General features: G+C 43.0%; 1 protein-coding gene across 1 annotated transcript in view; it reads left to right on the forward strand.

Moving 5' to 3' along the window:
* Positions 1–21,836, forward strand: part of LOC122803170 (gamma-taxilin-like) — a gene marked incomplete at its 5' end in the record, with an annotated part of 754,895 nt that overhangs the window by 303,202 nt on the left and 429,857 nt on the right. Inside the window, one exon of the mRNA XM_044072786.1 lies at positions 13,761–13,880. Within this exon, the coding sequence (XP_043928721.1) occupies positions 13,761–13,880 (120 nt within the window). The remainder of the gene's footprint in view (positions 1–13,760; positions 13,881–21,836) is intronic.

Genomic DNA, 21,836 nt, shown 5'->3' on the forward strand with positions numbered 1-21,836 from the left:
ATAGAATGGACCAAGCCAGAACCAGGTTTACAGTCATTCATGCTATATAATTATACACTTTATTTTCATTCACTCTGTTGCCTGTGCTTTATCTTGCTTATCCCCTTAATCAGATGTTCTTTCCCTTAACATTCTGGTTTTTAAGATTTCCACACAACCCAACAGGAAATCAGTTGCATTTAATTCTCTTTGTACCCAATACTTTTTCGGCTAATACTTGTAAATTAGCTGTTAACTTGTCTAGTCCCCTGCAACTGCAACCTCAGAATGCTTCCAGTCCCTTACTTGATCATTTTTGCATCCCCAGTATCAGATGTCAGGACATGTGGGCACCTTTGCTTCAATACTCTTCCTGTTTTTATTTCTGATAATGCCATTCGATTCAGTTTTATTCTTGCTGTTGACTCCCCTGTACAGCCCCTGAATCAGTTTAACCAGTCTCTCCAGGAGGCCCATCCTTTTCATCACTTCCCACAGGTATGTCCAGTGTACCTTATCAGATGCTTTTCTGCATGCAACCCCATCATAGCTAAGGCTGTCTTTGATGCCTCTGCTTCTTCATATATTCTATTCACTAGCAGTGTATTGTCAAATCTGCCTTCCTTTCACAAAGTGACATTGATCTAGTCCAACTATATTGGGGAGGACTTCGACAATCGTAGTTGCAGTCATTACTGCAAATGCCTTATGATTTAAGTACCGCTATTGGTCTGTTAACAGCTGGGAGCAGAGGGTCTCCTTCTCCTTTAGAATCAGTCTTTTTCCATGAATCTGGTATCTCATTTGTGCCCCATATTTCATTGAATACTTTTAAGCAATGTTTGGACAATCTCTCCTCCTATATTTCCATCCCTGTGGATAGCCAGTCAGTCCAGGGGATCTCCCTCCTGCCTGCTTTTTGCTTGCATTTTTATCTTATCTGATGTAGTTAAGCTTGTTAATTTTTCCCTTTCCTCTCTCAATCACTTTAGGTTGTCCCCCCAGAAACCTCTTTTTGTTGTCCTAAATCCCCATATTTGTCTACTCTGTATATAAACTCTCAGAATTTCAGAAAAACCTACTCATCTGCTCTGGTTCATTATGTGCTTCCCCTATCTTCGTATTTTTCACTTTTTGTATACTTTTTTAGTTGCCTTAACCTATTAACGAGTGTCTTTCTGTGACTTGGGCATTCTTTGTTTTATTGTTGTGGTCCTGCTTTCTATGGTATCTTCTATATGCCCGTTTTATCTGCTGGGTAGTGTTTCCAACTCCTCTCTTACTATCACTTGATGTTATACATACTCCAGCATTCTCTCTAGTTTATTTCTTTAAAATTTCTCCTGTAAAGTTTTCTGAAGGTCCTTTTTGCTTTCCTCAGTGTCTTGTACTGTTTCTTTGCCGTCTCTTGTAATAACCTTCTCTATCCATTTTAAGACTTGGGCTTTTTATTTTATTTTATCACCAAGTCACACTTGCTCTCCAGTGCTGCTCCAGTGTGTTATACTACTGGTACATGAGCAGTGAGTGCCCTTTTACGTGATATTACCCACTATCAAATATTCATGCTCTTCTGAAATGTAAATCCTCTCCAGTTTCGACTAAATGACATATCTTCCAGCATAAAAAGTGTATTGCTTGCTTCCCATCCATGGTTTCCGTGCGTCTTCTCACCCGTGTACCTTACAAAATTTCTTTAAAATAGTCTTGCCTGTGTTACTGTTACAGGCCCTGCAATCATACCTCTCAGGTTAGTGACCGCATTACAAAATTTCCTGCAATAGCGAGGACGGTAATTTCGGTAAGAAGTTACACTAACTTCCCCCTTATCTCTTCTTTCCATGTCTTTGGCAGAATATGCATAGTCAACCACAAAAAGCTCAACAAACCAGTAGATTCACGAAAAAACGAAGAACTAAGCCCAAAGATGTAACTTGTAAATAAAAAGAACTGATTTATTTAAGCGCTTTCTGAAGGGTCAATACCCCTCCTTCAGAAAAATAAATGAACAAACATTCATTTATTTTTCTGAAGGAGAGGTATTGACCCTTCCGAAAGCGCTTAAATAAATCAGTTCTTTTTATTTACAAGTTACATCTTTGGGCTTAGTTCTTTGTTTTTTCGAGAATATGCATAGTCCCCAGGGTAATCCTGTTGCTACCCAATTCACCCCTTAATTGTATAAATCACTGATGTTCTTCATTTCACTGTTGCAGTCCTCACACTTGGGTTATCTGACTGCAGATAGCCCTGGTCGGCCTGAATACCAGTGTCTTGGGATTTCTGTGTCGGATGCTGTCGCCTCTTCCATGACGTCAGGTCATCAGGGGTATAAAACATGCAGCCGACTCCATTGCATCAGCTTTTTCTTGATGCGCGGGAGCCCGAAGCAGTTCGCAAATGCCAGTCGACCGCTACCTGAAATTTTCGTTGTTAGTTTTAAACCTGAAGTCTTCTAAAGCTAAGTACCCCATTAGGGATCCTTTTTTTCTTGCTCTAACTGATGTCCGAAAAAGTTAACAATTGTCTTGCCTGTGAAAAGCAAATACCTCAGAGATTTTCATTCTTACTGCGTCACCTGTTTAGGCCCAGACCACGATGTTCCTCGCTGTCTGTTTTGTGCCTTAACGCCAGAACTATTAGTCATCGAGCTGTCTTTGTCGCTAAATTCTTTCGCTCTCGTTCTCCCTATTCTGAAATGGCTTCGATAAGCCATCCGACTACCGATCTTCTGAAAAAACTTAAGGATAAAGACAGAGACAGACCGCATGGGTCCAAAATTGCTGACGACGCTTCCATTAAGCTAGTCGCCAGTCAGCCGGTACTCCGTGAGGTGCTTTCGCAGCCCCTGATACCCGCTTCTACAGATTCGCAGGCCTCTGCTTAGACCCATTCGGAGTCAGGTATGCAGCGAGATGCTTCTTCTACTATGGAATCTGTGGATATGTCTACCTTGGATGGGTCCGGAGCCGCTGTGCAGATGTCAGGAGCCCCCAAAATAGGAAGCAATTACATGGTGTGGAACACCTCCAGTAAAAAGTAAATACCATAGCCATAAGATGCAGCCAAAAAAGAGGTCCTAAACATTGTATCCCAGGGATACAGATTCTATTTCCACTCACTGCCATCCCCAAGCGGTTTGCCAGACCTTCCTCCAAACCAGTGGGCAGAGGCTCAAAAGCAAGTACTTTCTCTTCTTAGTATCAGGGCTATTCATCCTGTTCCAATAGAGCAAAGGGGACAGGGTTTCTACTCCAGACTGTTCTGGTGCCCTATCCTGGATCTGTCCATTCTCAACACCTTGCTGGTGGTCCCAAAATTCAAAATGCTTACACTACAACAGCTGCTTCTTCCTATGCTAGCCAAGGACACCTGGCTAGTCACCCTAGACTTAAAAGAAACTTATCTGCACATCCCCATAAGGCAATCTTGCAGGAAATACCTACGTTTCAAGGCAGGCTGTATGCACCGTCAGTTCTCTCACTTCCCTTTGGCTTATCTACTGCGCCTGGGGTATTCACAAAGTGCCTGGCTCCAGCCATTGCATACTGCAGGCAGAGAAATATTCAAATTTACCCATACTTGGACGATTGCCTCATTCAGGCGGACAGTCAGGAATTGCTACTTCAGCACCTGGCATTTGTAGAGAGACTTCTAACTTCTCTGGGGTACATCATCAGTGAAAAGAAATTGCATCTGATTCCCAGCCAAAAGATTGTATTCCTGGGCGCAAGCTTGAACACAACTTCCCAGATGGCATTCCTCACTCCAGAAAAGCAGGTTCATTTGACAAAACTACTTCAAACTAATAGCCACCAAAACCCAGCTATCTGCAAGAAAAATACTGCAAGCCCTAGTGTTCATGGCCTCATGCATTCTACTAATTCCATATGCAAGACGCATATCAGGAAACTTCAGTGGTACTTAAAAAGTCTCTGGTGTCAACATTCTCAGGACTTCGAAACACTGATTCCTATTATTCCTTGTCTAAGGGCAGAGTTGCTTTGGTGGGCAGAAGCTTGCAACCACAGCAAGGGCTTCCTTTCTCTCAACCCCTCACTGCCCAAACCCTGACAGACGCATCAGACTATGCATGGGGGGCTTAAATGGCAGGCAAATGCATTCAAGGCAAATGGAGCCTAGGACAAATTCACCTGCATATCAATCAAAAAGAAATGTTAGCTGTACAGAATGCTCTGACAGCCTTCAAATACCTTATCCCTTCCAGGATAACTCTTGATAAAGACCTACACCACCACATTTATGTGGTACACAAACAGGGGATAACTCATTCCTACCCACTCTGCAGGTTAGCCATGGCCCTGTGGAACACCACCTTGAGCAACCAAGTGCACCTGCAAGCTCAATTTTTCCCAGGCAAACAAAATTCACTGGCAGACGACTTAAGCAGAAATCTACTGGACCCACACGAGTGGAAACTGGAACCCAACTTATTCAAACTTCTAATCTACAAGTGGGGGACACCAGAGGTGAATCTCTTTGCCTCCCCCCAAAACCATCAATTGAGCAAATTTTGCACCAGAAATCCCCACAGCCAAGCATGGCGAGTGGGTGCCCTATCCTTTACATGGGAAAACCTCTCAATTTATGCCTTCCCCCTCTGCCCCTCCTCTCAAAAGTACTACTCAAGATCAAGCAGGAACAGACCAAGGACAATCCTTATAGCACCAGACTGGCCACGCCAACACCGGTACCCACTCCTACGCAGTCTGACAGCAGTGCCACCCTGGAACCTACGTCAGACTCCCTCCCTGCTGTCCCAGCAGGAGGGACAGATTTTGCATCTGCAGCTGCAAACACTGAACCTTGCAGTCTGGCTGCTTCCCTGAGCACACCGCCAGCAACCCTCAGCAAACAGGTGCTGGAAGTCATCCTTGAGGCCAGAAGGCCTAGTACTAGGAAATCCTATTCAGAAAAGTGGTAAAGATACTGTTCTTGGAGTCGGTCTCTAGGAAAGGACACAACCATGCCTTCCTTACCTCAAATCCTAGATTACCTAGCAGAGCTGCTCCACAAAGGCCTATCCTTCTCATCAATTAAGATTCATGCTTCTGTCCTCTCAGCTCATTACAATACTGAGCCACCTCTCTTTTCTCACCCTCTGATCAAACCGTTCCTGAGCGGAGCTAACAATTTAAGACCCCCCGAGGAGAGCTCCCATCCCTGCCTGGGACATTAACTTTGTACTAGAGAAGCTCTCACTTCCTCCTTTTGAACCTGCTGCTACAGCAGAGTTAAAATTCCTCTCTTGGAAAACAGCCTTACTTCTAGCCTTCACTTCAGCAAGAAGCAAGAAGAGTGTCTGAGCTACAGGCACTAATGGCTGTGGAACCCTTCATGTTGACAGGGTCTCCCTCAGGACTAACCCATCATTTATGCCCAAGGTGGTATCCAGTGTGGCTTTAAACCAATCCATCCATTTTCCAACCTTTTTCCCTAATCCTCAGAATAAAGGGGAGAGGATCCTGCACTCCTTGGATATGCACATATATCTCAGGTTCTACCTTGACAGGAACAAGCCTTTCAGAAAATCTGACCAGCTGCTAGTCAGCTTTGCTACAGTGGCAGAGGGCAAGGCCATTTCAAAGCAAACCATTTCCAAATGGATAGCACACTGCACCCATTTCTGCTACAAACACCATGGAAAACCTACCCCACAGGGGATCAGGACTCATTCCACTAGGGCTACCTCAACTTCTGCAACATTTCTCAGGGGAGTCCCTACCAGGGACATCCTGGAAGCTGCAACCTGGAGTTCTGTACACACCTTCACCAAGCATTACCACTCTTTTCTAAATCCATAGCTGGATTTGCCACAGCAGTCTTACAAGGCCTGCTAGCCAGCCCTAATACTTTTTGACTGCCTTCACCCTTACTCAGCTTTGGGAATCAACCCAAGTGTGATGACTGCAACAGTGAAACACGAAGAACATAGTACAGTTGTGTACACTTACCACAAATGTAGATGTTCAAGTGTATTCACTGTTGCAGTCCTGGTTACCCTCTCTCCAGCCCCCCTGACTTTTCTAAACTTTCTACCTATCCTCTTTTTTGGCCGTATCTTATGGCTATGGTATTTACTTTTTACTGGAGGTGTTCCACACCATGTAATTGCTTCCTATTTTGGGGGCTCCTGACATCTGGGGCAAGAAAAACTGATGTAATGCCGTCGGCTGCATGTTTTATACCCCTGATGACCTGACATCATGGAAGAGGTGACAGCATCCGATGTAGAAATCCCAAGGTTTTGGTATTCGGGCCGACTGAGGGCTACTTGCAGACAGATAACCCAAGTGCGATGACTGCAACAGTGAATACACTCTAACATCTAAATTTATGGTAAGTGTACACAAATGTAATTTTTCCTGCCTTACTTTCCCCTGTCTCTTACATGCCACTTCCTCTTATGAGCTGATGTCTGCCACCCCTTTTCCTGTTCTTGTATTAATTGAATAAAATCCTTCCATTCAACTGCTCTCTCTTTCAGTGTCCTGCTTGTATACGTGTTTCCTTTATCATTATGACTTAATTTCTGCACGTTTTTACATATTTTAGTTGCTGTTGCCCCCTGCAGCAAGGCCATTGATATTCCATGTTGTTAATGTTCACATAATATGCAAGGTTTCATTTCCTATGTTCTCCAGACTCTGCCTTCCTTTCTTCCCCTAATGTCCCTAAGTAGTGCCTTGCTTTCTTTAACTGTAAAAGCAGCAGAAATGCATGCTAAACTAGGAACTGTATACAAAACCAATCCACACACACACACACACACACACACACACACACACACACACACACACACACACACACACCCCTTCCTGTACAGTCATCAACCTGGGTCTCTGTCTCATTTTAAGTCCTCCTTTATTTATTTGGCTTCCCCCCCAACACTTGCCTTCTACTTTCCGTCTTATTTGTATTCTTGTCCTTCTTTTCACCAAGTTGATCCGATCCAGAGTGTGTTGTTCCCACTGTACAGCTCGAAGTGGGGTTGACCCATATTGTGTGTTTAATCTCTCTCCTCTGGCACCATCTTGTTTTCTGTGCCAATTTGTTTATCTGGACTAAAGGGATTATTCTCTTGACTACTAGTACTCCCCATTTTCTGACTGTCTTAACTCTAGCTTCCCCTGACTAATAACCTCTCTGCCCATAATCAGGTGTTTGCCTTTCCTTGTTCTGTTCATTTTTGTAGCTCCACTTTATAAGAGTGCCTTTAAACTTTTCTTACATGCCAAAATACTATCACATTTCATAGTGATTCTCTGTCATATTTTCTGTGCAGGCATGTGTCTCCCCACCAACTGCTGTTGTAGATTCTCTTACATTACCATTTGCACAGAAGCCTATCGTACTTGAGTGCAATTTAATTACTTCCTTCATAAGTCATTCTTCGAGCTATCTTCCCTCTTGCCAAATACAGTGGAACAATGACTTACTTGGACCTAGATCCCATACCTTTGTTTGAGTTGCGCAATATAGAATGATTTCCTCACTACTGTAGACACACAATGGTCAGAGGCTAGATTGCTGTCTGTGTCCCTAAGTCCCGGACTACAGAGTCAGGTCTAATTAGTGTGTTGTCAATATGATAGTTACCCAGAGTAGATGACTTCCTGAAAAATACTGTTATACATTTCTTGGCATTTAGTTTTAGTCCATGGCTCTAACACCAGTTTGATCTGTTAGCCATTCTTGGAGAACATTTTGTGTCCGTGTCGGATGCAATGACACTTCTAGTTTGCAGTCATTTGCAAATTTAGTTGGCCAGAGATCACTGAAACTGGCATTAATTTCAGAGAAGTAAATGCCAAAACGGAGTGGTCCAAGGACCTGTCCCTGGTGGACTCCACTTGTGACTGACCTCTTTGTACAGTGGACTCCCCGATTCTAATTTCTTGGGTCTTGTCTGTGAGCCAGTTGGCTATCCACAGGGAGACATACAGGTCTGTACCTAACCTCTTGAGTTTAACAATGCCAGAGTAGGGTATTGTATCAAATGCACTGGCCAGGTCAGTGTAGACATTGTGAACCATTTTGCCCTCATCTATTGTTTTGGTGAACCTTCTCTGAGAGTCCACCAGATTGAGTAGGTATGACCTGCCCCTGACATAACTAGACTGGGTTGGGTCAGTGCAGTGTCTGGAGGTTTTCTGTATCATTAGTGATCATTTCCATGGTGATTCTTTCCATGGTTTTACATACAAGACTAGTGAGACTTATGGGTCTGTAGTTTCCAGGGTCTGTAGATCACCCACCTTTGTGCAGAGGGATGATTGTTGCTTTTCTCCATTCATGAGGCATGAAGCCTGTTTGGAGGCCACAATTAAATAGCAATTCCAGGGGGCCTGATAGGTCACGTTTCATGCTATTTAGAAGGCATCCTGGGATATTGTGTGGGCCCATTGATGCAATGTTCTTGTCCTTAGAAATAGCATTAAGGACCAATTCTGTAGTGATAGCAGGGGGAGTCATTATTTCCTGAGGAAGGGTTGAGGGGGAAGGAGGGGTAAAGTTGGAGCTGAATTTATCAGCCGTAGGCACTAGACAGCCTACAATTGCAAGTACCTTGCCAAAAAGCAAGGGAGAACAGCTCTTGTATTGCACAAAGAAAGCACCTAACCAGGCATGTCCAAGTGTCAGCTTCTGGTGATTTCTCCTGTCCACTTGGTGAATCTGGGCATACTGGAGCAATGCAGCAATTGCCTGCTGTGCACAGACAGCCCTCTCCTCCTACCACTAAACACTGCAACCTGCGAGAGATGCACTTACATAGCCAAACTGGAAGCAAAGCTCTCTCCAGCCAAGATTGTGCTAGACAGTCATAAGGAGAAGGTTAACACCCACACAACACCTCAAACAACACACAAATGTAGTAGCTTCTTCTGATCCCTCTGAAGGGTGTCACCAAGGGACTATGTAGTTCATACTTGGTGCCCAGGTCTCCTGTACACTTACCCTACAGGTGTTCAGGTGCAAGGCAAAAGTGATCCTCCTTGCTCTCTTTTGGTCTCAGTAGGTTTGGTTTCTCTTCATATGACCTGACTTAATGTACCTATCCTAGGTACTGTATCCCCCTTCTGTGTCTGGTCTCACCCCATCAGCAAGCCTCACCTGGACGTCACATCCCTCAGTCTGACCTGTTGGTTTCTGCACTTCCAGTGGTAGCCAGGAACACCCTGCTCTCTATCAGAATTATTCACATTTTAACTTCTTCCCAGAAGTCTTTCGCCAGGAAAACCTACAACAGTGACAGGAAGAGGTTTGCAGTCTGGACCAGTTTCAAATGTTTTGATTATTTTTACCTTCTTTTTTGGATTTTGTTATGCCTCTTTGTCTGAGGACAGTTATGCAGCAATTAGTCTGTTTAGTGCCATTTCAATTTCTATGTTGGATAATATCACACGCCAGTTGCTTCTCAAACATTCTAAAGTTATGTTGCAGCCCTCTTTGAGGAACCTAGTGCCAACTTGGGACATTACCTTCTTGTTAGAGTCTAATTCAACTGCCCTTTGAACCTGCAGCTGCCACCAACTTAAAATTGCTGTCTTGGAAAAATCATGTCCCTGTTAGCTGTCATGTCAGCCAGAAGGATTTCAGAGTCGTGTGCTTAATTTTGTGTAAAACTCCATACTTGATTTTTCACAAGAATAGAGTTTCCTGCATACTGGTCTACTCTTCTTTCCCAAAGTGGCTTCTACAACGTCTGTTAATCAAGTAACCATTTGCCAGTGTTCTTCCTAACAATGGTGATTTTCTCCTTCACTTGCCAGATGTTCACCAGTTGCATTTCTTTTTACAATGTAGAACGGATTTTAGGAATTCTGATCAGTTGCTCGTTTGCATCAAGGCCAAACTAGGTTCCAGTGCATCTAAAGTGATTGTCCAGGTGGCTTTTGGAGTATATTACCTTTGTGTATAGCACCAAGGGGGGCTTTCATAATGTATTACCTTTGTATATAGCACCAAGGGAGTTGTCTGTACCCTCTAAGCCAAAAAGCGCAATCCTACAAGAGCTGCCTCCACAGCCTTCTGTAACAGAGTGCTTATTGATACTTTGTCGTCACCGTCGTCTTTCAGCTTTTTCCATTCGGGGCTTGCCACAGTGGAACAGTGGTCTGCAGAACGATTGGCAGTGGAATTTTTATGGTGTAGAGTTTCCAGCCTGGTGCCTAGCCTTCCATAGAAGGCACACACTTGCACCTGTGGCCAATTTAGTGTGTCCAATCCACATACAGCATGTCTTTGAGATAGGGGAGGAAACCGGAGCACCCGGAGGAAACCCACGTGACCGCAGGGAGGACATGCAGACTCTGAACAAGAAGGTACCCCGACTGAGAATTGAACCAGAGAACCTCTTGCTGTGAGGTGGCAACGCTAACCACTGCACCACCACGGCCAACCCCAGTGCTTATTGATACTTGTGCAGCTGCTTATATGGTCTACAGTTCATACCTTTGTGCCTCCATTGTCAGCCTGCAGTGCGCGTGTTGGGCTTCCTTTGATTCCACCTTTCACTGGAATATCGTGCCATAATAAAACCTGAGGTTGATTTAGCTGGGGACTGTATCCCACTTGTTTAGGTGGGCAGAAAAGACACTGAATGCCAAAGTTGTTGTTACAGAGCTTGATCCGTGTTGCCTTACTTGTCTGTCACTTATCCAACCTGTTCCTGTGGACCACACTGTACATGGCAGAGTCTTGGTGTTGGCAATCCATGCAGTTTGCTTCCTAGGGTTGCAGTGTTCTGCTTAAGTTTGACAGTTTATTCCTTTGAGATTGTTATCCTTTGAGGCAAGTTCAAGTCTGAGGACTGTTAGGGTGGCGGACCATTATGAGAGGGGGAGGAGCCTGAACCTTGCAACTGAAAGTCTAAATTGCCAGTCTCAGAGCCTTACAGATACAATATACCCATTTTTCAGACTGATAAAAGAAGCACAATTCTAGACCCACTCCCAAAGTGAATCTTCCTTTAGGTTCCCTGCTTTTCCCACTACCCATATTTCTTGTAGATTGTACAAAGGGAGAAAAGAACTTTCAGAAAACTCATCTTGGCTGAGCAGCATAAATTACAGAATTTTGACAAAAATCCTATTGGGGATGTCTGTCCACAGACACTGGTTATGCACTTGACTGTCCAGTTGTTTTGACTGTGAAGATGGCTGATTTTTTTCATTCCCTTTGAGAATGAGTTTCTTACTGTTTTAGTTACGTTCAGAGCTGAACATTGGCTTTGGCAGTCAGTTGAGCAAAAACTGTCTTTTTCTAGAATGGAGCAAACTTTCAGTTCCCTGGTGTCAGAAATGCCTGTGTCCTAGTCTGTCAGCAGTCTCCCTAATGTCAGACATGACATTTTTTTATTGGCAGAAAGATGGCATAGAATATTTTTGCCTTGTAAGGAAGAGCTACATCTAGTTAAGAGGACTGAGCCCAATCTGTCTTCCTCATGAAAAGTTTGTGTCCCTTCCCTGCCACATGGATTTCCATGCTCCTCTTCACTAAGCACTAAAAGCTGGATACCTAATTTTGATGTTTGGTGCTGCCATCTTAAGCCATAATTCTATCTACCCATGTCTATATGTCTGGGCCGTACATTTCTTTGTACTCTCATATTCATATAGTAAATGTCCTGTAACAATAATTAGGGAGAACTTGGTATAGTGGTGCAAATGTCCTCATAGCCACGGCTGTTCAAATAGGAGGATTATTAAAGAAGGTGGGTCCCACCATCCTTTCCCTGACACTGCCTTAGTTTAAGACCTTTATTTTGTACATAATTAAGCTCTTTGTATGTCTGCTGGTCGTAGTTTATTACTGCCGTATCGCTTATTTTTTGGAAGGATAGAGACAGTCTGCATTTGGTTGAATTGGTGGGAGTTGTCACTTGGATCTTTAGCCTTTAGAGTAGTAACAGGAACATTTGTGAGTAACATTTTGCTACGTAGGTACTAGCACCAAAAAGAATAGCTAACTCTGTTGATATGGAGGGATTGAGCCCTGTCTGTTACAACCCAAGAAATCAGAGTTTAAGCCTGCTGACCTGAAGCTGGCTCAGGGAGTAGAATGATGAGAACATTACCTGCTCACCTTTTCCTGGGATGGAGCATGTGCCAGTCCAATTGGAATACTAGAGCTGTGATAAAAGCTGGGTGTCGCAGTAGCTATGTGGGCCAAGAGGTGGATTTTTTTTTCAAGGCATCTTTGTTTGCCCATCTAGGTGATATCAGCGTAGCACATCAGAGAGAGCAAGAAGCAGGCTTAAACAGACAGCCCTAGCTTTTGCATTTCTCTCTGATTGAAAGAGCATTAGTACCTCAACTGAGGTTTTTCTGTCCCGTGGGGCCACACCCACCAATTGAAGGGAAACAAGATGCGATGGTCTAAGGGAGAGGATATGAGTTGCTGGGAAAGCCAGTAATGAGGTCGAAAAAAAATGGATGGTATAGCTTGTGCTGTATGCCCCTTGAGGAATCTGTTTTCCAGATCTTACCAGATTACTGTCATTCTTCTTATGAGTGAAATGCTTCACTGGTCTTTCTAGTCAACCAGCTACAGGAAACATCCTCGCATAGCTGCACTTCCTGTTTCCTTGTCTTCTGCTAGACTATTTTATTCGAGTCACCCCTACACCTTAAAGTACTAGAAGGTGCAATAGACAATGCAAAGTGTTGCAATTTTGAATTGTGGGTCTTCACCTTTTCTTCCTGCCTTTCTAATCATCATGTCTGTAAAATTGTCATTGAGACTTGGGAGGCACATTCATCCAGACTCCCTTGCTCATCTGTCACATTTGGCATGCACCGTACCAATACTTGGAGCACCCCTGGTTAATTTGTAGGCTACAGAGATTTTTTTTTATGAAAAACTTGGTTAGATCCTTATTCTTTACACTTTGTATTCTGGCCACAAAAAAAAAATAAATAAAAGTTTGTATCTGTGCATGTTGAAACTGATTTGAATCTATACCTATTACTTTACTACTTTTTTGCCCATATTCTTTTTGACCCTGCAGTGGGGGGTGTGGAATGTTTCAGTAGAAAATCATTTTGTAAGCAAACCATTTGTTTGAGAGTGACGTTTTCCTTGTATTTTTTACTGGTTGAATCAGTTTTTTATTGTATGATGGGTGCAAAATTTTAGAAGCATTTCATATGTGAACTTGTACTTGGTTTTATTATAGAATCGTTTTTCTTGGATATGTCTTTTGCCAGTAGCATAGTATCTGCCCTTTATACTAGTTCATTTGGTCTTAAGGACGCTATATTGAAATTGACATATATTTTGGTACATTTTTCTGCTTCTGTTGAATGTTAAAAAGATCTCAGTATTATGTCCCACTCTAAAATGCCTAATATGGCTTTTTTTCCTGTACCCATTCCTTAGGTTAGCAGTTTTACATTTACTTATGTTTTTTTTTTTTTTTTTTTTTTGAGAAGTTGAAAATGTTTGTGAAAATGGAGTAGCTGCAGTGTTCATCATGTCTGTAAAATTGTCATTGAAACTTGTGAGGCACATTCATCCAGACTTCCTTGGTTAATGTGTGTAGAAGAGGCTGTAGTAAATGACTGCCAATGCCATAATTTTTGTAGTACTCTGTATTTTTATCCAAGATCCTGTATCATAATGTGCTAATCTCTAGGTGAGAATTGTTTTCAATATGGATCCGTGTACCAAGGTTCTTTCAGTACTTTGCAGTGCAGTCTGACACTAAATATAAGTTCAGGATAGTAAAAAAGTTTTTTTTTTTTTTTTTTAAATAGCACATTGACAAAGTGTTCAAGCATAAAGAACTGCAACAGCAACTGGTTGATGCCAAACTTCAGCAAACCACAGATCTCATGAAGGAGGCTGAAGACAAGCATCAAAGGGAGAGAGAGTTTGTAAGTAGACATAAATTCATAAGAACGTGTGTACATGTATTAAAATATGTATATTGTTTACAATATGTAAATCTGCTTTATCATTGTAAGTAGTTGCTGTGATGGGGTTAATGAAGAGATGATGGAGTTAATGAAGAGAACTGTTGATGACATGCATCTTTCCAGTGTATTTTTAAAGTATAAGTACTATTGATGTGATGCTGACAGGGATTTGTCATTGCAGATAACCACTTGTAATTACACACTACTGAGACACTTGCAGCACATACTAATTCTTATTGTAGATGAATGTTAGACTTGACCCATATCTTCATTTAGCAGCTAAATACTCCTGTCTTGTCTGCTTCATGGGCATCTGGTCTGGCAGTTTGAACCTTTGTTCCTTCGTTTTTTATTGCTTTCATGATTTACTGCACATGTGCTTTGCCTGTCTGAATTTGGATTTTTCCAATATATTCTAGTTAAAAGTAATAGATACCCAAGGGGATTGTTCATAGGTAGATAATAGGCTATCTGCCCTAGGGCATTTATAAGCCTAGCCAGAGTGTATTTGGCTTCCGCCTCCCTATTAGATTAGCCTACTGTGCCTCTGTAAAGTAGGTCACAGAAGGTACCCTTTTAAGATTTAGTTTACTGTGCCTCTGTCTAGCAGGGACACAGAAGAGATCCCAGGGTGAATTTGCGATTTCCCATCCACGCGTCCAGATTTCGCTTGAAGAGGGTCAGCGAGGGGTTATGTCGAACATGAATTGGGATTCTATTCCGGAGTGAGGGGAACCTCTGGGAGATTAATCTGTCCCTCCAGCATGTCCTATTTATTTTTGTGCTGAGGTTTAGGTCCCTGGAGCGTGTAGCTCTAAGGGACTTGGATTTTTTGAGGTGGAGCATGTCCATTAATTCTGGGTTTGACATAGCTTTGTACATCAGGCATAGATCGCCTCTGAGTAGACGGTAAGCAACTGAGTAGAGCTGGAGTTTCTTTAGTCGAGCTGCATAGGACACCTGTTTGTAGCCCATGATCCTCTTGGTGAGGTACTTTTGGGGTCTCTCCAGTTCCTGCAGGTGTTGGGTAAGGTACATCCCAAAAGGGGCATTTTATTCAATTATGGGCCTGATGAGTGACGAGTAGAGGGGCACAATGACCTCTCTTGATCTAGATGCAAACCCTTTCGTGATAAGGTGGGCTATATAGAAGGTCTTTCTAACCACTTTGGCAACGTGATTATCAAAGGAGAGATTACTATCTACGTTGGTCCCCAAATCTGTAATTACTACTTCCGTACGTAATGGATTACCACCTATGTGGTAATTTGTGGGCACCTTGTTTTTCCCAGAGGGGTTGACTATGCACTTTTTAGCATTTAGCTTGAGGCCGTGGCTCTGGCACCAAGCATCCGTCTCTGTGAGACCCTTTTGGAGGATGCTTGTGTCAGCTGGAGATTCGATTATGGCACCCAGTTTGCAGTCATCTGCGAACTTTGTCAGCCATAATCCCCTTGTGTTAGCCTGAACCTCAGAGAAGTATATACCGAACAAGAGAGGTCCCAGAACTGAGCCCTGTGGGACGTCACTTGTAACTGGTTTGGATTCGGACATGGCACCTGCGATTCTGACCATGTGGTTCTATCTCTGAGCCAGTTTGCAACCCATTTTGTGATATAGGGGTTGATATTTAAGCTGGTAAGCTTATTTATGATGCCCGAGTGGGGTATTGTGTCGAAGGCTTTTGCGAGGTCCAGGTAGGCTGTGTGGACTACCTTGCCCTCATCTATGGCTTTGGTGACTGTTTCAAAGAAATCAACTAGGTTTAAGAGGCAAGATCTGCCCTTAACAAAGCCAAATTGGGTAGGGTCCAATGTCTGGAGGCTCCCAATGTTTTTGAGTTCCATGATAATACGCTCCATAGCTTTACAGACCAGACTAGTCAGGCTTATGGGGCAATAGTTTCCGGGGTCTGTTGTGGCACCACCTTTGTGGAGTGGGACCACTGTAGCTGTACGCCATTCTTTGGGTACATATCCTGTAGTAAGGCCAAGTTTGAACAGTGACTTAATGTGAGGGTTCAGTTCTTCTTGTAGCTCGTGTAAGACGCGGCCTGGGACACCGTCCGGTCCCATAGATGCTGTGTTTTTTGCTTTGGAGAGGGCAGCTTTCACCTGTGCATCTGTGATGTCAGGGAGGTTACATTCAGTTAGGATAGGCATTTGCTCCTTTGGGGGGAAGGGGGGGAGAAGTTTGCGCTGAATCTGTCTGCCAGGATGTTGGCTATATCTGTAGGTTCGGTATATTTTGTACCGTTATGCAACAATTCAGAGCATATCTGGGAGTTTCCGCCCATGTTCCTGACATAACTAAAGAAGGCCTTGTGATCATCTTTAGTGTCTAGGGCAATCTTTCTTTCGAAACTGGCCTTTGATGATTTTATGAGGGATCGAAGTTTCTTACTAATACTGATCAGAGATGCCTTCCCTTTTTGGGATTTTGCTCTGTCATGTAGTAGCTTCCTCCTTCTGTTGTATAGCTTATTTGTGGCCGGGGTCCACCAGACCGGTCTCCTGTTTTTGGAGGAGTGAGTCTTGGTTTTATTTAGGATAGCACGATCCATACATTCCTGCAGGTGCTCATAGAATGCATTTGTAAAGTATTCTGCGGATTGGGCTGTATTATCCTCTGGCCCAGGGGCTTTTTAGGATTCCACCTCAGTCTTGAGAAGTGCAAAGTTGGCTTTTGAAAAATTCTTTAGAGTGATTTCCTTGGCTGGGGGTGCGGATGGGATATGGATGTCCAGGGAAATTTGTTTATGGTCTGATCTTACCAATGAGGGGTTTACCTCTGTTGTGGAACATAGAGTCCCCATGTTGGTGATGACCAGGTCCAATATGTTCCCTCTTGTGGGAGTGGTGACCAGTTCCATTGCGTTAGTTTATAAATTCAAGGAACCGTTGGTCGAGGGTGTTTGGGCTTGTAGTTTTCCCAGTCAATGTTTGGGTAGTTGAAGTCACCCAATAACATAGTATTTGGAGAGACCTTCATATTGTCCAGTGTTCTCAGGAATGCCAAGTGGGGTTCCTGTAATAGGGAGGGTGTTCTGTAGCAGGCTACAAACTGAAAGGCAGTTTTGCCCGCTGTTAGTTGCACATGGATGGTTTCCGATGCTTCGTGCAGTGCCACTAACCTGGAAGTATAGGTATCTTTGAATATAGATACTCCCCCTCCTTTTGTGCTTCGGTCCGAGTTTTGGGGCTGAAACCCATGGTATGAGTTATAACCTGGTAGTGCTGGGGTGCTCTCAGGAGCCTTGAACCAGGTTTCTGTTATGCACAGACATCTATTTTCTCCATACTGAGGAGAGCCTCGAGTGCGTGCATCTTTAGGTTTAGACTTCTGGCATTGAGTAGCATTACCTTTAGTTTTTTTATCCTTGGGTTGTCTATGGAGGTGGGTTTGTCCTTTGAGCCTTGCCTAAAAAAGGCACTATGGGGGTGGCAAGAGCCTTGGCCAGTATACGAAAGCCTAAGGGTGACAGGTGCAAGCCGTCCCTAGCGAAGCAACGTGGCTTGTCGAGCATGTCATCCCAGGCTGACAGACACTGGATCCCCTTTGAATGACACCAATACTTTAGCCAATTGTTGAAACTGATCATTTTGTCTTTATACTGTGGCATAATTCTTGGTGAGGGCAAGATGCTACTCAAGGTCAGGGTCATACCACCCTGGGCTACATGGTCAGAGAGCTCCTCTGTCTCTTTTCATGTAGTCCAGAGAGGTACGTCTCCGGTCATTCACACCAGCATGGACAATGACTGAGTCATACTTGTACTTGCTTTGGAGTGACCTGAGAGCTTGCGTTATGTGGCAGATCCTGGCACCCGACAGGCAGCTTACAGTGACCTTCTCCTTGTTCAGTCTGGTGAGCGGGACGTCAGTGTGCCGGACAATAGTCCCCTATAACAAGTGTATTTGGTGTGTTGTTTGGCCTTAAGGGCTGTGACTGTGAGGCACACTGATTTTGTGAGATATGTGATTCGTGGGTATTGTTGAGGGGTGGCTGTTGCTTGGATATCTGCTTAGGAGGTCTTTGCTGTTTGGGCAGATTTTTATTTAGAGCCTCCGAGTATGTTTTTGTGTGTTTGTGTTGGGTATGCAGGATGCAGTAGGTCTGTGTGAGACTGGATTTGTGGTGTCGGTGGTTACCTTTTCCTCCTGACTGGCTGACTGCCAGTCTTGGGTTGAGAGAGCTCTGCCTCCAGTTTGGCTGTGTATCTGCATCTCTCACATGTGTTAGAGTTGGAAGGAGGAGAGGGTTGTCTGTGTACATAAGGCAATTGTAGCATTGCCTCAAAATTCCCAGATTCACCAGCTGGACTGGAGAGTAACCTTGAAACTGACCCTTGGACATACCAGATTAGTATAGGGAACTGTTTTTTTACTGATCAGATTAGGGAAAGGAACTGATTTTTTACTTGATCAGGAAAGACCAATCGGGAGCCTAATACTTATGAGAAGTCAAGGAGGGTGTAGTGCTTTAGTTAGTTACTGTTTCCTTATAAGAGCTGAACAAGTGCAGGGCTTTAGAAAGAGAATAGAGTGATTACTTTGAGAGTTTGAACAGTTCTAAGGGAAAAAGTGAAGAGCAGACTTTGTGGAGCCTGGAATAGTTTAAACCTGTTTAGGCGGCGCTGCCTGACTCTGCTCAGTGCCCAAAACCGCGCAAAAAGAGAGTTGTAGGGTTTTAAGAGAGACAGATCAAGGAGTTTAGAATTGACCCAAAATGGCCAATAAAACTACAGCTTCTAGGTAGTAACCACTCCTCCAGGGATAGGCAGGCTGTTCAGTATTAACCACTCCCACTGGTGAACACAGAGACTTCCCTTTAGCCCAAGCAAGCACTGGCCTTCTGGAAACTTCCAAACAGTTCAGAACAGCAAATCTATAACTGAACTTTCTTAACTTTCAGAAAATGGGAAAAAGGCAAGATTTTTTTTGTTTTTTTTTTCTTTTTGTTGTAGTTTAAAGGTAGCAGAGATACATAAGCAGCAAAATAATCACAACAGTGCAATAAATGACCCCACACTTGAGTGCTAGGCCAAAATCAGGTAAAATGCAGTTTTTAGAGAAAAAAACGATTTTAAATTAAGTGCAACACAGGAAACTGTTATAGGTATAAACTTTAGCAAGCCGGAAAATGCCAAAAAGTAGGCGGCAAAGCAGTAAAACTTAACAAAAAATCAGAAGAAAATACTTAAAATCACAAAAGTGGCTCCTTTTCTTCTCTCAGCGTTTTCTCCCATTGGTAGGTGCTTCAGCAACAACTAGCAAGCCTGAAAAGACGCCAAAACCACGAGGCAGCCGGGGTTTGAGAGACAGATCAAGAAGTTTAGAATCTTCTTTCCTAACTAAATAGTGGATGTGTTCGTTCATTGCTGAGGTATCCTCACGTCTGTGTTGGCTTTTGAGTTTGTTTGTCACCCTGGTTTTTCTCTTCTTTCTTACTAGATGTGCAAACCTCTATTCCTCCTGGTCCCATTGCATTATTGCTGCCTTAGGCTTATGTTTACTTCACTTCTGTCTTTTCCTTACTTTTTCCTTTTAATGTAAATTCATTTACAGTATTGGTATTCCACAAAGTCCTGATTTTTGCCATAAGGATCACTGTTGGCAAGAGTTTGCAATATGGTTGTATGTTGGCCAGAGTGTGTACATAAGTCACTAGCCTGGTCTTTCTCAGCACTTGAATGTCCCTGGAGTGCATGGATATAGGCCATTAGATAGAGCCAGTCTTTAAAACATTGTGTACCATGTGCTGTACTCACCTCCACCCTAAGTGAACAGTCGGTCCTTGCGGTTAAATGGTTCATTGATCACTCCTTCTCCTTGGGCTTAGCCATATTGAGTACAGAGTTACTATTAGTTTCCTGTTAATATCTTGAGGATTGATATTTTATGGTAGAGCTGTATTGAGGGAGGGGGAAGGAGTGGCTGCCCCAGGCATTAAGGTGGCAGTGCTATCAGCAAATGCTAATGAAGTGGTGCTACACACCAAGTGTTTGAGGCTAAACCTGTGACTGCAAGTACAGTATCTGCATGCATTTCTGAATGACAATACAAAAGAATAGCAATACTGTATTTGTGCTGAAAAGTTCTGTATGTGGTATCTTAACGGTAACAAGATGTTTGTGTGACATTTGTACTGACCGGTTTTTGAGCTGAAGATCGTGATTTTGGTCTTTAACTTGAGAGAACCTAGCAGTGGTTCTGTTGCATGACTTTTGTATGTAATGAAATCAAGAAAAATAGTGCTGATGTATACGTCAGATTCTTCCAAAGCCTTTCATTTAGAGTGCCTTTTTAAATTCATGGAGCAAAGCATGATTAATAATCCTGAATATTGCTCTGTTAAGTAATACTTGAGGAAGAGTGAGGAATTTTTTGTTTGTATGTCTGGGGGGGGGGGGGTTTAGTTTTAACACCTTTCTTTTCTGTTGATCATAGAGCGAACTCAAACTAACCATGTACAGGAAAGAAAAATATTGAAAGAAAAACAGTCATTTACTTACGAGGGTTAGAAGTTAAACATTATGGGGTGACCTTGGGTGCCTCACTGTCTTTGATTGCATGAAGGGGCCTTGGTCTGTTGCATGAGTGAGACCACTCTTTCTTCAGCTGCTAAAGGAAGAGCTCAAACAAACACTTTCCCCAGTTTTCTGTTGAAATTTTGTGGACTTTTCTTCTGATTCTTGTAGTGGTAGTATGGAATGTGCAAATAGGGAGCATATGTAGGTCAGAAGGTGTGTTATCTCAGTGTATTGCCATTAGTGAAGGTAGTGATCTCTGTGTTCATATAAACAGAAGGGATATGTGGGGTGAGAAAGAAGCTTTAATGACATAGAACATTTTCCGATTCACTGTTTGCTTTGTATTTACTGCTTATTTTTTTAAAGTTGAGAAATAACGGTTTATATCCAGTCTAATAGGATTTTACATTTTCCTTTTCTCTCAGTGACTTCACTGCCTGAGCAGTTTGTTACAGGAGAGAAAATGGCACAGAGGCAGGCTGCTTTGGTTCCTAAAAATTGTTCTGAAAAAGTATTCCTATGCTGCAACCTTTCATGGTTAACAGGAGGAAATGTTCAATCTTGTCATTGGTCCTCAGGTGTTCAGGACAACTGAAATTGCTGGTCTTTTATATTTTGCTTCAAAGACTCCCTCTGCTTTGCCAAGGTTAGAAGTAGATGAGACTGATTTACTAACAGGATAGGAGGTGATGAGATAAAAATGGCTATGTATAACCAATCTACTGGCGAGTCCTCAGGAATAGAAGGTATTCCTGTGGAAGTTTGGAGGTTAGGAGGGCAAAAATTGATTAAGACCTGGAAGGTTTTGTTTAACAGTACTTTAAGAGGAGGAGGAGTTACCAACAGCCTGGAAGAAGGTGGTGGTAACGGAAATACCTGAAGAGGCTAAAGATCCATCGAATCCAGCTTCATACAGGCCCCTTTCAATACTAAACCATGATTGTAAAGTGTTTATAATGGCTAAAAGAATGGCAAAAGTGATACCAAAATTGATAGCTATGAGTCAGTGTGGTTTTGTGGAGGGGAGGAAAATGTTTGTCAATATTAACTGAACATTGATGTGATCCAGAGGAAAGCAGAATGTAAGAAAATACCACTGTTATTGGTGGGTCTTATTGCAGAGAATGCATGTGACGGAACAGACTGAGACTTCATGAGCAGGGCAATGGAAGCATTTATTTCCCTCATAAAATTATAAGGTTGATTAGGAGTATATATGAGGGATCAGAGATGAAAATTAAAGTGGGTGGGGTCCCCTGTGATAAATTATGCTTGAGTGGAGGAACCAGGCAGGGTTTTCCTCTTCGCCTTTGTTTGCACTGTATTTAAAACCATTGGCAAAGAAAATGAGACTCAGAAATTCAAGGAATACAATTGGTATG

This window comes from Protopterus annectens, chromosome 5.part1, assembly GCF_019279795.1.
Source record: "Protopterus annectens isolate FY-2018-M chromosome 5.part1, PAN1.0, whole genome shotgun sequence".
In the NCBI taxonomy this organism is placed as follows: Eukaryota; Metazoa; Chordata; order Ceratodontiformes; family Protopteridae; genus Protopterus; species Protopterus annectens.